This window comes from Emys orbicularis, chromosome 11, assembly GCF_028017835.1.
Source record: "Emys orbicularis isolate rEmyOrb1 chromosome 11, rEmyOrb1.hap1, whole genome shotgun sequence".
Classification (NCBI taxonomy): Eukaryota; Metazoa; Chordata; order Testudines; family Emydidae; genus Emys; species Emys orbicularis.
The window spans coordinates 43,617,111-43,633,149 of NC_088693.1; the positions used below are offsets into that span (position 1 = coordinate 43,617,111).

A 16,039-nucleotide genomic window follows, 5' to 3' on the forward strand; every position below is an offset into this window, starting at 1 on the left:
TATCTCCTTGGGGTGGAGAGGCTATCTTTTGTGCCAGCTGAAGACCAAAATGGAGGGGCTTCCAGGGGCTTAAATAGACTTTCTCTTTTGTGGGTGGAAACCCCTTCTCCTCTTCTATGTAAAATCCCCTCCACATGATGGAGTTTTGCAGACACATGGGCAAGGCACATGTCCATGCATGACTCCGTTTTTTACAGGCTGACGCCCCATTTCCCAGGAAAGCTCAGATGTGGATTGGCATCTCTCAGAGTTCATTGTCAGTTTGTGTTTCTTGATTGGGCATTTACTGAGAATAGTCTTCTCAGGAAGCTGACCAAATGCTTCACTGAGGCTACTTAAAATCAAACAAGTACATAGCCAATATTCATAACTTCAAATACAAAAATGATACATGCATGCAAATAGGATGAATATACTCAGTAGATCATAACCTTTGCAGAGATATGTTACATTGCATATCTAGCATAAAACATATTCCAGTTATGTCATATTTACACTCATAAGCATATTTCTATAAAGCATTATGGGGTGCAACGTCACAATAGCTACAGCACTCAACACAAGATTTAAGAATCTGAAGCTTCGTCCAAAATCTGAGAGGGATGAGGTGTGGAGCATGCTTTCAGAAGTCTTAAAAGAGCAACACTCCGATGCAGAAACTACAGAACCCAAACCACCGAAAAAGGAAATCCACCTTCTGCTGGTGGCATGTGACTCAGATGATGAAAATGAACATGTGTCGGTCCATTCTGCTTTGGATCATTAGCGAGCAGAATCTGTCATCAGCATGGATGCATGCCCTTTGGAATGGGAGTTGAAGCATGAAGGGACATATGAATCTTTAGCGCATCTCGCATGTAAATACCTTGCGACACCGGCTACAACAGTGCCATGCGAATGCCTGTTCTCACTTTCAGGTGACATTGTAAACAAGAAGCAGGCAGCATTATCTCCTGCAAATTGTAACCAAACTTGCTTGTCTGAGCGATTGGCTGAAGTAGGACTGAGTAGACTTGTAAGCTCTAAAGTTTTACATTATTTTATTTTTGAATGCAGTTTTTTTGTACACAATTCTACATTTGTAAGTTCAACTTTCATGATAAAAAGATTGAACTACAGTACTTGTATTAGGTGAATTGAAAAATACAATTTTTGCTTTTTACAGTGCAAATATTTGTAATAAAAAACAAATATAAAGTGAGCACTGTACATTTTGTATTGTTATAATTTAAATCAATATATTTGAAAATGTAGAAAATATCCAAAAATATTTAAATAATGATATTCTATTATTTAGCAGTGCAATTAATCACGATTAATTTTTTTAACCACTTGACAGCCTTAGAACAAACATGATCTGATTCAAGAATGTTATAATAATAATTTATTAACACCAAACACACTGTTTGTGTTTATCCAAACACACACAGATATGGTCTTTTCTTGAGAGGAAATCTTCAGTCTAAAACTAGAACCTGAAAAACCTCAAACATTGCCAAGTTTTATTCTGAATCTCAGGTTTGACATGTCAAAAGGTTCCTATAAACCTGTTGCCGAATCTTTGTTTTCTTGGTACCAGAGAGAAGTTTTCCTGAAACTAGCAAGTTTAATTAGTATTGTTTTGTTACGCTAGCAACCTTAAGCTATTTAGCTACAAAAGCACCAAGAGTCAGCAGTTTTGTAATGGTCAAACCCAGTAATTTTTAGCTGATCAGAATTTGAGCTTTTTTGGCTCATACAAAACTGAAACTAGGGAGTTATGCAACAATTTGAACTAAATCTGCTGGAAAGATTGATCATGAAATACTGATTGATCTAGCAGAGCTGAGAAGTATTATGTAAAAAACCCTAGAACTGTGACAACTTAAAATTTCAATATTAGCAGAGAAGAGATCAGTTAAATCTTGTCAGTTTTTTGACTAGGAAAAAAAAACCCAGGAATTAAGTCCCATTCACATCTAAGGAAGCAAAAGTATGTAGCCTCATGAGAAACAGTTTTGACTAGATTGAGGAAATTTGTGTTTATCAGTTTATTTGTATTTGAATTCTGCTACTGCAAGGAGGCTCAACTGGGATTGCAGTGATGGTAATGAGACAGGTTTTGCTGTAAATGCTGTTTGATTCAAGCACCTGATGCTTGGAAATGTTCACCTTTTTACATTGAGGGTTTAAAATATAAATCTCATTTTCGCTTCATAGTCTGTTCAGCAATGTGCCAATCAAGTCATTAATCTCTTAAAGAAATATTGATGTTAAGCTACTAACATTTGTTTTGATCACATTTGATCGCTTAGAGACTCACTTTCCTAACTTTTTACTAAATCTCCAAGTGAACAACAAATAGGCAGAGATCTTTATTTTAAGGGCTTGGCTACACTCGAAACTCCAAAGCGCTGCTGCGGGAGCGCTCCCGCGGCAGCGCTTTGAAGTGCGAGTGTGGTCGCGGCGCCAGCGCTGGGAGAGAGCGCTCTCAGCGCTGCAGGTACTCCACCTCCCCGAGGGGATTAGCTTACAGCGCTGGGAGCCGCGCTGTAACTTGCTGCGCTCAGAGGGGTGTTTTTTCACACCCCTGAGCGAGAAAGTTGCGGCGCTGTAAAGCGCCAGTGTAGCCAAGGCCTAACTGATGCTGTTTAAAGAGAGTGTTTGCTTTTCACATTACTTTACACTGGTGAGCTTTTTACTACATGGCTGCAGAAAGTATATACTGAAGTATAAATCTTGCTTATGGAAAATAACTTAAAATTAATAGAAAAGCAAAGTTCACCTGTCCCAAACTCTTACCTTATATTCCTATTTGTATGGAATGCCTTTTGTGTATTGAGAAAAGAGCAAGGCGAATGTTCAGGAAGACATCCCATTGACTGTAGGGGAGAGGCAAAACCAATTTAGTAGTTTAATCTAATCAAACATATGGAGAGTAGGCTAAAGTTTTACTAGCTGTTCTGAGATTTTCTGGCTGCATTCCTGTAGTTTTGAGGGAAATGTTCTCTGAACTCTTATTTTCAATGTGAATGATTTTAGAAACACCGGTGATTGATTTTAGAGGGTGTTTTTTGTCTAGGAACTGTGTGGAATCTACTAAGAAAAGTTGAACTTCATTTAATTTTTACCTCTTTTTATGGCAATCCTCTTAACTTTGGAACTACAGTTAACCTTTTATATTCTCTTGACACGTGGATTCTATCAAAGAACAATTAAAAACAAACAAACAAAAACTTCTACTTATCTATAAAGTCCATGGAATCATGAAGATTTAAGCTGTTTAGTCTCCATCTCAGTGTTATGACTTGTTTCGTTCTCGGTTTTCTTGTTTAGTTCTTAAAGCTGGTGGTTGTAGCACTGATACAGAAAAGAAGTTGGGGTTAATAAACCTCTGGTGAGAATATTATGAAAAGGAATCAGGAACATCTTACACTTAGGCCTATATTTTCAAAAGTAACTTGTGGGGCAGGAACAGTTCTGTTTTTTTTTTTTTTGTTCTGTTTGTGCAGAGCTAACACAATGAGGTCCTACTCCTAGGCACTATGGTAATACAAATAATATGGGGTGCTTCCATTTTTGTGTGCTCACCTTGAGACGACATAAAGGAGCTTGATTTTCAGAGGGCAGATGCTCAGTTTTTACTAAAAATTAGGTACGTTTAAGTTGATGATAAAAAGAGAAGGCAGCCATTTTTCAAGAAGGCAGTTCTTACTGGAATTCTTTGTAGAAGATTGTTGTTCATAATTCCCTGTTGGAGAAGAAACTTTTAGTTATGAAGAATGGCAAAACCATTAATCCTAAATATTTATTTTCCAAATCTATCCATTGCACCAGATCTATTCAAGAGGGAGACCAGGAAGGAAGGGGAGGACAGGAGCAAACTCAGGAAACTTGGAGTTTGGATGTAGGTTAGTGAGGAGGAAACTGTGTGTATGCAGCTGGGAAACAGGAGCTGGTAGAAACTGACTTTTATGCTGCTCCAGACTGAAGTAAACCTGGTAGAGCATACTGATTAATCTGGCCGTAAAAGATTTCAAAGCTGATATTACAGGTATTCAGATAATTATAAATATCACATTGTAACATTCTCTTCATTTTTTAACTGCTCATTTATGTAGTTTTTAATCTTAAAAAAAAAATAAAAATCCTCGATATAAAATTATATTAAATTGAAGGTAAGGTAATGGTGTAATTATTCAAAAAAACAAAAAACACAAGCATTATAAATGAGGACAAGGTAGTCATACAGAGTGTTCTGGATTGCTTAGGTAAGCTAGGTTCAGTCAAACAAAATGTATTTTAAAATAACCAAATTTGAAGTCTTGCATCTAGGAACAAAGAAGGAAGGCCTTGCTTACAAAATTGGGTAATGCATCCTGGATGGCAGTGATTCTGAAAAGGATTTAGGTGTTGTAATGGACAAGAGCTCCCAGAGCAATGCTATGGTTAAAAGGGCTAATTAAATAATTGGATGTATAAACAGGGGAGTAGGAAGGTGGTTTTTACCTTTGTATATTGCATTGATGATACATACACTAGAATGCTGTGTCCAGTTCTGGTGCCCACATTTTTAAAAGGATGTTGAAATATTGGCATGAGTGCAGAAAAGAACCACAAAAACTGTTTGAAGGTTGGAGAAAATGCCTTACAGTGAGAAATTTAGAGGTCCGTCTGTTAATCTTGTCAGCTAGAAGATTGAGAGATTATTTGATTACAATGTATAATTAATTTTGTGGTGAGAACATACTAGGTGCCCAATGGCTCTTTAGTCTAGCAGAGAAAGGCATAACCAGAATTAATGGCTGGAAGCTAAAGCCAGACAAATTGCAATTTGAAATAAGGCACAGATTTTTAATGGTGAGGGTGAATGACACTTGGAACAAACAACCAAATGCAGTGGTGGATTCTCCATCTCATGATATCTTCAAATCAAGACTAGAAGTCTTTCTGGATTATACACTTCAGTCAAACACAATTTAGACTAGATAATGTAATGGTTCCTTCTGCCCTTAAAATCTATGAAAATGCAGGAGATCCAGAGTTTAAGCTTAATTTAAAAGACAAACGTGTTAAGGTGTGGAAATGCACAATGAAGGAATCCAACAACTTTAGTGCTGCCTTGTAGTGACATGAAGAGAGGAAAAAATGAAAAAAACTATTGTCTTTTAAAATCTGCTTAATATAGTCTATTGTACACACTAATCATAATTATGTTTTATTACATGGTATTGTTATGAGACAGAGTTCTGGTGTCCTAACTGTGAACTTCCCTATATGTTTGCATTTCTTTTGTTTAATCTTAACTCTGAATTCCTGGGGTTTTAATACCTGACTTTGGGATAATTACACAATCTCTGTAATACATGTTACCCTGAATTAATCATCAGCTCTTTCAACCTTAATTCCAGGTTGAAACCTCCTTATTTGGAAGTCATGACAATTGCATGAGTGGTACTAATAACTTGTATTATAGTGGCAGCCAGAGGCCCCAATGATGGTTTGGGCCCCATTGTTCTAGACCCTGTACAAACACATAGTAAGGATACATACCTTTTGATAGTCTTAGGTTTACGAATATAATTTTTAATATTAAACTTTTTAGACTATCATCTTGATTACCCAAATTCTGTATCCAACTTAAAATAAGACAAAATTATTGGAAATTTCAGGTTTTACAAATAAAATAGATTTAAAAGTGTGTAGTGGACACATTTTTAACACTAGCAAGTTTACCTACAATTTTTACAAGTAATGTCTCTGGCTAGCATCACTGAGAAATACTCCCCCCCCCCCCCCCCCCCGGGTTGTTAATTTTGTACGGAACAACCCCATGTATAGCGAGTTTCACTATTTACCCAGTCTGTATTATCAGTTCCCCTTTTTCGTGTGGGCCTTTTAACAACCAGGGAGATAAAACATTGTTTTTAAAAAATAGGAGGATTTCTGCTAGGTGTGGTGACTTGAAACAAATTTTAACTCAGGTTTAAATTGGAAACATTTCAAGTTGAAGTTCTTTCTGATCTATTTGCATATACATTTCTTGACCCAAAGTATTTTATTATTTTTATTGGAAAGCTGTGAAAAACAGTTCACTTGAGCTCCATGTTAATAATTAACTGTCATCAATTGCAGTGGTCTGGCAGCTGGAGAAGATAATGGACAGAGAGGTTACATGCTGACATTTGTCATCGCTTACCTTCGGGTAGGTCACTCTTATTCTCTGCTGCTCTGGTGTGACTATTTCCTTACCCAACAAATCATATAGAAAGCATAAAGATTTTTTTTCAAATTCTTTATGCAAACTTTCTTTAGACTTGAAAAGATTAATCAAAACTCTCTCTAGGGGGCTATGCCTTTTTTACATGTACATAAATTTAGAGAGAAGTTGGGTGAGGTAATATCTTTTATTGGACAAGCTTCTGTTGATGAGAGAGACAAGCTTTCGAGCATATACAGAGCTCTTCTTCAGCTTCTGTGAAACTAATTCAGTGTGTCACTGCTAAATAAGGTAAAAATCCATGATTTTTTAGTGTCTGGCAAAGTTTTGCTAGACATATGCCTATCACAACATGTAGTGGACCTCATCCAGTGCACTAAATGCCCCAATAGCAACTATTGTGGGGTGAAACCAGACAATCACTGCGCGCTCAAATGAATTCACACAGGAACATAAGACAAAAACATCAGATCACCTGTGGGTGAACACTTTTCACAAAGCAATCACTCCATATCTGACCTCTCAGACCCCTTCCTCAAAGGAAACCTGAACAACACTTTTAAAAGATGCGCCTGTGAGCTTAAATTCGTTACACTTTGGTAGACATTAAAAATCATGGACCGAATAGAGACATTGGATTTATGGCTTATTACAACAATCTGTAACCCACAAACAACCCCCCCACAAAGTTGGTTCCCTGCCCCCCCTTCCTTTCCTCCCTATGACTGTAGGTGTGTTCATGGAAAACTTCACCCTAAATGGTCCCTTGAAATGTGCTAACTACTTAAAATGTGTTCCACCTTGTATTTAGCAATGACTAGGGTCCTACCAAATTCACGGTCCATTTTGGTCAATTTAACAGTCATAGGATTTTTAAAGTTGTAACTTTCATTATTTCAGCTATTTAAATCTGAAATGTCACAGTATTGTAATTGTAGGGGTCCTGACCCAAAAAAAGGTGTTGAGGGGGTTGCGGTACTGCTACCGTTACTTCTGCGCTGCTGCTGGCGGCAGCTTTGCCTTCAGAGCTTGGCAGCTGGAAAGCAGCAGCTGCTGGCTGGGAGCCCAGCTCTGAAGGCAGAGCCACCGCCAGCAGCAGCACAGAAGTAAGGATGGCATGATATGGTATTGCCACCCTTACTGCTGCGCTGCTTGCCTGCAGAGCTGGGCCCTCAGTCAGCAGCCACCACTCTCCGGCCACTCAGCTCTGAAGGCAGCAGCACAAAAGTAAGGGTGGCAATACTGTGACGACACCCCCCGTTCTCCCCGCAACTCCCTTTTGGGTCAGGACCTCCAATTTGAGAAACGCTCGTTTCCCCTGTGAAATCTGTATAGTATAGGTAAAAGCACACAAAAGACCAGATTTCACGCAGGGAGACCAGATTTCATGGTCCATGATGTGTTTTTCATGGCAATGAATTTGGTAGGGCCCTTGCAATGATGCTTTGAGTTAGTTTCCAAGACTTGAAGAAGAGTCATGTGTAAGCTCGAAAGCTTGTCTCTCACCAACAGAAGTTGGTCCAATAAAAGATATTACCTCACCCACCTTCTCTCTCTTTCTAATATTCTGGGACCAGCACATCTACAACAATACTGCATGTACATAAAATTGGCATTTATTTGTGGTTTTCACTTTTAAAACACTGTACAAACATTAATTTGCACCCCCTTTTATGAATTTTTTTTTTCCAGACAGATAAAGAAATTGAATTGTAAATCTCAATGGACTGATCTTTAGAGGTGCTAAGCATCCAGGTGTCCCACTGACCTTTTGGGAGATGCAGATGCTGTTTACCTCTGAAAATCAGGCCATAAGTGACTTTCCCCAGGTCACAAACGGAGTAAGTGACAGAAGTAGGATTAGCACCCAGGAGTTCCTGGCTCCCATCTACAAACTCAGTACTCAATGCTGTTTTTAATTGTAGGACTTAAGGGTGTTTAAAAGGCAATTCTTCAGCAAGGAAGGAAAACTTTGTGGTTAAGTCTTTGGATTGGGACTCAAGAGACTATGTTCACTTTCAAGCTTCTGACTTTCTGTATGACTTTGGGCAAGTTACTTAATTTCTCTGTGCTTCAGTTCTCCATCTATAAAATGGGGATAAATACATCCTTTCCTAGTACCCTTTGTCTTGTCTATTTAAATAGTAAGCTCTTAGGGGCAGGGACTGTTTGTACGGTGCCTAGCACAATGGGGCCCTAATCTTTGTTCGAGCCTCAGGGTGCTACCGTAATACTAACCAGTCAGCAATAATTGTTTGATGTATATGCACACCAGTAGTTTGGCAGACCTTTCCACCATAGATATGCACTTTTTTCTTTGCATTTCTCAATGAGTCATCTGCATCCTGGAGGATCTATCCTATTACCTCCACTGTAAACTACTTGACTTCAAGATCCCATGTTATAGCCAGCATTCTTGCAGCTGGAACGACAGGATGGACTTTCTCCATGGCTTATTACTGCCACTCCTTGTTTCTCCAAAGGAGTCACTTAAGCAGTGCATGGAACTCTTCCCAGCAGTTGAGTTCCTATCTTCAATAGAGCTCTGGTCCGGTGAACAAGACCGGGAATCAGTGCAGGGAACTTCTTTGTAAGCCACAAGAGAACTCGTTAGACAAGATACACTCCATCTTTAAAGATTAGGATACTTCATAATCCTCTAGTGTTTTCTATTACATTGTCAATAATTCAATATGATGAGCCAATACCCGGCCTTGGATACACATGTATATCTGCTATTTTTACTTAAAGCTGTGCATATGTATGGAGGTATACAGCTAGACAGAATACTAAATATTGTTGGTGTTCAAATACTCAGCCATAGTTCTAGTAGAAATGCCTAAAATACGATTCAGAAATTTAAAAAACTAAGTTTCAAATATGTGTGTCTCAGGTTTTCCATTCAGAATTATTAGCAGTCTCTAAGCCTTCTTCACAAAATGGCTAGTAAATTGCACAAGCATTTTGGTAATAGAGTTTTCCTCTACATTATGATGCCATGGTTTCAAAATTGCAAACGTACCTGTGCTGTGTAACACTGTTTCCCATTTGTGATATTGTATCCCATAATCTTTATGGTAGGCTTAAGCCTTCTGCAAGCAGGAGCACCTTTATAATGTTGTTATAGGTGTGCATAATATAAAATGTGCGATTTTTATATCAAACAGTTAATATATACTTGCATCAACATGAATTTAGTCCACTTTTACTTTATCAGCATTTTAGTTCATTCTTTCATTTGTCCTTTCTTCTGTTTATAATGTGGTGAATAATGGCACTTAATCAGCCCCCTTCTCACATTTGTTGTCCAGTCAATAACAACTCTTAACCTCCATAGGACAGCTGTTGTGAATATCTTCGTGGTGGTACATGTTCTGAAGCTTTTAGAATAGTCACAGTTTGGCTGCTTCTGTCTTCCCCACTTCTTTATCTAGTTGTTCTTGCTTCTAGTCTGTCTTCCTTTTTCAAAGACCTAATTGGAGAATATTTCTCTTGGCTTTCTATATATCTCTCCAGTAATACTTTCAATCCTGATCCCACTTTTCAAATTTAATTATTGAAGTTAATTATTTCTTTTTACTAACTGGCAGGTTGGGAGTTGTCTTATTTGTTTGGTGAGTTATTTTTGTTTTTGTTTTTTGCCTTTTTGGACTTTAAACCACGTTAAACCATGACTCCTAAGTCTTCCTGACTGTATATCTCCTAGGCATTGCTATCCCTTTTTCTCATCTCCCGTAGTATTTTCTCATTTTTATGGCAATTTCCCTTCTAGGCCCTTCTCTCATAGAGTTGGCCCACTTGATTTCTCTCTAAACTTTTATTGATTTGAGTCTAACAAGGAATACTGTTTCCTTGACAATTGTTGTCCAACTGTTAGTCTGATTCTATGGTAACATCACTTAGCTTTATCACTACATTCACTTTGTTGCTAACTTTCTTGTCTTGGGCAAAAAGGGAAGGTGGTATTTAATAAAATCATGTTTCTTCCATTGAATCTTGATTCAGATTTATTTTTGTATTCCGTAAGTGAGTGCTCTGTATTGGTTATGTTTTTATACTCTAGTCACATTTTTTCTTTACATCCTGTGGTCTCTTAAAGTCTCAGATGCAGGCTGTTCAAAATTGTATAGTACATCTGATTTGAAGAACCAGTGAACTTATTTTCAGATATCCTAATGGCTTTCAACACACTTAGATTCAAATTCTTTTAAAATTACTCAAGTATTTTACTTGTTTCTCAGTTATTTTGCCATTAGGTTTATTACTGTGAAAAGTTTCTTGTTTGTTTGCAATGATGTTTTATCTCAGAATTCATTATTTTACTCTCCAAAGAGTACATAAAAGCCTATCTTTTTACTTAGCATATAATTTTGGGGGCTTTTTTTATATTTCAGGCTATGGCAAAATTGTAGTTTGTAAACTGCTTTTTCTTTATGGTGTCATTTTTAGGAAACTAATGCATATATTTGTGTGATAGTTTCACTATCAAAACCAAGAAGTGTGCTTTTGTGAATAGTGGCGGTTTTTGTTTTTGTGATATAAATACTTGTTCACTAAGAGACAGGAGCAATGCCCCCAGGTTGTTTAACATAGATTATTAAACATGAATCAGTGGTAACAGTGTTTGGTAGCTACCAGTTAGGGTCAGATTTTTACTATTTGTCTAAAAATGAAAAGCTCGGCATCCCAGTCCCTTTCAGCATTGTTCCTAATATTTAAAACTTAGTTTTGGTCCCAGTATAGATATTCGTTGATTTTTGAGATATGTAAATCTTATAAGTGTAGCTTGCCAAATCTGTCTTCTATGTAAAAATTACACAACACAATGATTCTCTGTCTAGCAGCTGCCTAAAGTAAATTGGAATCCTGAAGCTAAAGATGTACATTAGGACACTAATTCACTGGTCCTTTCCTTTCTTTTTGTGCTTTTAATAGGACCTGGGCCTGGATTACTATGTAATAGGAGAATCATTTGAGACTTCTGTTCCCTGGGATAGGTAAAATAATTGTAGTATTCTTTTGTTCAAAACTTCTATTAAAACTTGGTTATCTTGTAATGGATATTTATTCAGTTTGGTTTTGAGAATTTTTTTCTTTGGTTTTAGACATTGATAGGAATTTGAAAGTGTGTATACATAAAATGTAAAGAATAAACAGTTATATGTACTTAAGCACGAAGACACTCCAAGCTATGTTAATGTGAGCTTGTGTACTTCTGTGGTCAGAAGTCTAGTCCCTTTTGGTATTGTTGAATTAGAAGTGGCACTGGGCTTGAAAAATTAATGAAACGTTAAAAGTAAAATGTAGAAGCCGAGCCATATTCTATTGCAAACTTCATATACATAACCATTCCATGCAGAATAAATATTTTACAATATGCCTATGTTGCTTGCTTAGGATTGTAACTTTTTTTATTGTGGGTCTGCAAGGTGACAATTCTGGTCTTTAAACTGTTCTTTGAAAAATCAAACATAAGACACTTTCTTCTTTTGAAGTTCATTCTTAAATCAAAATAGATAACAGATGTATCAAAGTAGACTGTAAAATAGAAAACTGGTACATGTAATCTTTTGCAGACTTTTGGAAAATTTTCTGCCTCTGATTAACAAGTAAATTTAGGCTTTTGTGAAAGGAAAGTCCCATTATGGATCTAAAAACCAATCATTAAAAGATAAAGAATGAACATAAATGAACAGTTTTTATGCAGAAAAGTTAATTTGAGGTGCCACAGGAATCAGTAGCAGGGCCATTCTTAAGAGGTTGAGTGAATGAGCTGATAACACTTGATGATTTTACAGTTTAAATTATTAAAACTATGTAGTGTTGTGAAGAATTCCTGAAGGAGTTAAATGTTTCCCAACTTGTTGGGTGAGCTCCCTTCCTGTGGATGTAAGATCTCTTCTGGGGCTGTGGTATGGTACAGTACAACAGTACCAGCTGTGCATCTGCCTTTACTGCAGAAGCAATTCTTAGCGGGGGCTGAAGTTGATGAGCACAGTGGTAGCTTACTCTTTTTCGGCTGCCTGTCTTCTCTATTGGTTCTCTTTGAATAGCCATCCTTGTATATGCCTCTTCTCTGCTCCCACAGGAGCACATGAGATATGTTGATCTAAGGCATCATGAAACCTTGCTCTCTGCATGGATCCCTTTGGTGGGAGTGGTGGAAAAGTGCCAACATATCTGGTGGTAGTCCAGATTTGGAGAGGACATGTCCTGCATTTTAAAACCAGCATGAAAAACTGCTATCTCAGCCACTCTGTGGCAGGCAGATGCTCAGCAGCTCTCCTTGCTTGCTGCTTTTCTAAAGCTGTACTTGGCTTAGCAGGGACAGAATTGTGAGTAAGATGCTTTCAGAGAAGTGAGCTAGCCAGCAGGGGAAGGAAGTAGGCTTCATTTTGTATTACCTAATCTTAAACAATCATGTGGTTTAAGGTTTATATACCAGCTTTTCCCTTGCAATGGGGCAGCGCAAAATGGCTTTGAAGCCAGTTTGACTAGCTGGAGCTCCAGCTAGAGCTCCAGCCCAGGGGAGACCACCCTTCCCTACAGCCCAACCAGGGAGCATGGCTAAGATGTCCTTAGATCCTGCTGATCCTTGGCTGCCAGATATCCCCTTGGGCAGCTGATTCAAATTACATTTACATCAGGGGTCTAGCTCAGTGCAGATGCCCACAGTATTATCTCTCTGTTCTAAACTTCACCTAAGCTCTCAGCCACAGCTGAGACTCAAGGCCTAAACATACTTAAATAGGTTACATAGCAGTTGAGAGCTCCAGAATTTGACCTATTTGTTCTGTACATTTTTTTTTTTTAATTCCTGTTTACCCCACACGTTAAACAGATTCTTATCAGTTTTGGTCCCCTGATAGCTTATGATTATAGAGTTGATAGGAAATTAGGTTTGAAATGACTTGTGTATGTTCAGCATCCCAACAAACCCAGCATCCTGGTTCTTGGATTTAGCAGCTGTTATAACACTGTTTCAGTCCTTGTTTTGGGGCTGCTGTTTCCTTCTCTAAAATGTGTGGGTGGCATGAAAGATTTTAAAACAACTGAAATTTAGTTATTTATAGCTCCCTTACAGAAATTTAATTTTCAGCTACTGTCAAAGTATCCAGTCACTGAATTAATTTTCTCATTTTCCCCTTTATAGTTTTGTGAGCAGAGCAGAGTGAACAGGTTTTTACATCTGTTGATTCAAACCTATTTTTCACTCATTCTGCTCACTTACTAACTCCTTATTTCCAGTTTTGGCATTGGGACCTGTACCTTCCTTCAGAGTCTCTACCAGGGTCACACTGTAGATTAGCTGATAGAAGACATTTTGAGCAAAATTATTTTAATTTCAAACGTTCCTCCCTCCAAATCCAAATATTTTTTTCCAAATACAGATCTGTATAAAACTTCTAAATTAAACAATTGTTAAATAGCATCTCTCTAGTTCTGTGTGAGAGAGCCTACCTGGAGTGATTTAAATTAAATGAAAAAAACCATCTTTCAAATTGTGTTTCAAAGTTTTGAATGCACCTGGATCAGTCCCAGAGAAATGCAATAATAAAATTAAGTAAAATTAAATATCACTGGTTTTATGACTTATTTTAATAGTTTAGTGCCAAATTATAATTTTAATAAGATTCTAGCTGGTAAATTAATACACATCTTCAACATCTGGAGGAATCCCTTCTTTCTCAGCCTTGCAACATATCAAAAGGCTGTAGTATTGCATAGTGTACATGCTTTTAGTGTACATGTACATGCTTCTATTTTGAATTGTTTTCTAAGCTACCATGCCAAACACCTTTGTCCCACTGCAGCTCAGAAGAAAATATCCAACACATTCCTCTTCACTGATAGTACAGTCCTCTTATATGCCCTCTGAAAAAACAATACAGAGTCTCAGGAGCTACCATGTACAATCAAAATTATAAACTCGTCACCCAATAGATGCCCAGAAGAGGAATAGCATTATTTTTATAGAGGTCTGATGGGCATTTTTTTTCTTACGCTTTTTATTTAAATGAAACCAAACCCAAACTGTGATTATTAAAGTGTATTGTTTTGGACTAGTGAGGAAGATCATTGTAGTTGTATGCGAGTTTTAAACTAGAGCCATAAATTTAATAAAAAAGGAATATTGCTAGTTGAAGACAAATTAGTGTATAGAATGCTGCATAGGAATTTTTTTTAATTTGTTTTATTTTTTTAAACTATATATTCTGTTACAGGGTTATAGACCTCTGCAGGAATGTAAAGGAAAGAATAGTGAGAGAATGCAAAGAAAAAGGTGTCCAGTTTGCTCCGTTTTCCACCTGCAGGTGAGACACACATCAACTTTGTTTTCATAGTTCTGGGATGTGTTTTTCAGCAGCTGAAGTAAATTTTACTACTACTTCTTTTTACCACTACTTCCATACACAATAGATAATAACTTAACCTACTACTAGTTTAGCCAACTAGTTTAAAGTGCATCCACTAATGATCTTGCTCTCTAACCTATTCACTAGTTATCACTTCAAGAGTTTATAGTGGCACTTGGTTAGTATTCTGACATTTATTTTCTGTATATCCATTAGGCAGCTAAGTATAACAAGATAGATTTGAGCCCTTAAACTCTCTAACAGTCATAGGATTGGTTGACATGAAGAATGAGTAGAAGACAGGTCAAAAATTTTAAGACTAGTTGTAAGAAATGAATTTAAATAGTGTGAGAAAACAAATGTAAATTAACTTCTTGTTCATTGAATTAAAATTCAAAATTATAGCAAGCTACGAAAATAGGTATTTAAAACTGAGAAACATTTTTTCTAAGGGGAATTAAAATGGGTTTGTCTGTGGGAGTATTGTCTTCAGTAGGGTTCCCAGAGGTACTAATGTTGATTCCACTGACCTTCTGTTAGCACAGGTGATTTTTCTGTAAATGTTCTCAGTTAAGACAGCCTCCAGTATTTACCTGTAAGTGGATGTTTAAAAAGCAAGATTTTCTCAGTTTTTTATATAGCCCCTCTTTTTTGCACCTTGTGAATTACACATACAGGAATCTGTTTTTACTGTATTCTTACAACCCTAATTTCAGTAACTAGATAATAAGTTAATTACATTCCATCACTCATGGGATGGGCCCAGTGTTCATGAGATATGATGACCTTTGGGAAAATAAGTTGAGAAACTACACCTCTACCTCGATATAACGCTGTCCTCGGGAGCCAAAAAATCTTACCGCGTTATAGGTGAAACTGCATTATATTGAACTTGCTTTGATCCACCGGAGTGCGCAGCCCCCCCCCCCCTCTCCCCGGAGCACTGCTTTGCCGCGTTATATCCGAATTCGTGTTATATCAGGTCGCGTTATATCGAGGTAGTGGTGTAGTTAATTGTCTTTGCATCTTTTCATAGGTATGCCGTGGGGGGGGGGAGGGGCATAATAATCTAGATAGAGAGAAGCTTTATTGATGTGCTTGGTTCCCACCTACATCTTTCTCATTTCTTCCTTATCTGGCCAAACATTCCTCCAAGCATCGTTACCCTACTTTTCCAGTGCTGCCATTATGCTTGGAGCAGTATGCCTCTCCTAGGATACCATTCAGTATCTTTTCATGCAGATCCCTCGATAATACAATCCTTTTACCAAGCATCTACAGCGATAACCCGTCAGAGAAGCTTAGTTATACATCTGCAGTACTTGGAGAGTGGGCCTTCCAATTCCTGTCATTAATGACTCTTAATTGTATTGTCCAGTTTAGACTATGACCTCCTTGGGGCTGAGACCATGACCTTCTTTGTCCAACATTAAACATTTAGTCTATGTCAACACTTGCGAGTGTACACAGTTACTGGTCCATG

The 16,039-nt window shown here is 37.5% G+C and overlaps 1 protein-coding gene across 1 annotated transcript in view; it reads left to right on the plus strand.

Moving 5' to 3' along the window:
• AGPS (alkylglycerone phosphate synthase) overlaps window positions 1-16,039 on the plus strand; it is a 136,093-nt gene that overhangs the window by 93,265 nt on the left and 26,789 nt on the right. The window contains exons 15-17 of the mRNA XM_065413460.1: window positions 6,115-6,184; window positions 11,135-11,196; window positions 14,425-14,514. Coding sequence (XP_065269532.1) covers window positions 6,115-6,184; window positions 11,135-11,196; window positions 14,425-14,514 — 222 coding nt within the window. The remainder of the gene's footprint in view (window positions 1-6,114; window positions 6,185-11,134; window positions 11,197-14,424; window positions 14,515-16,039) is intronic.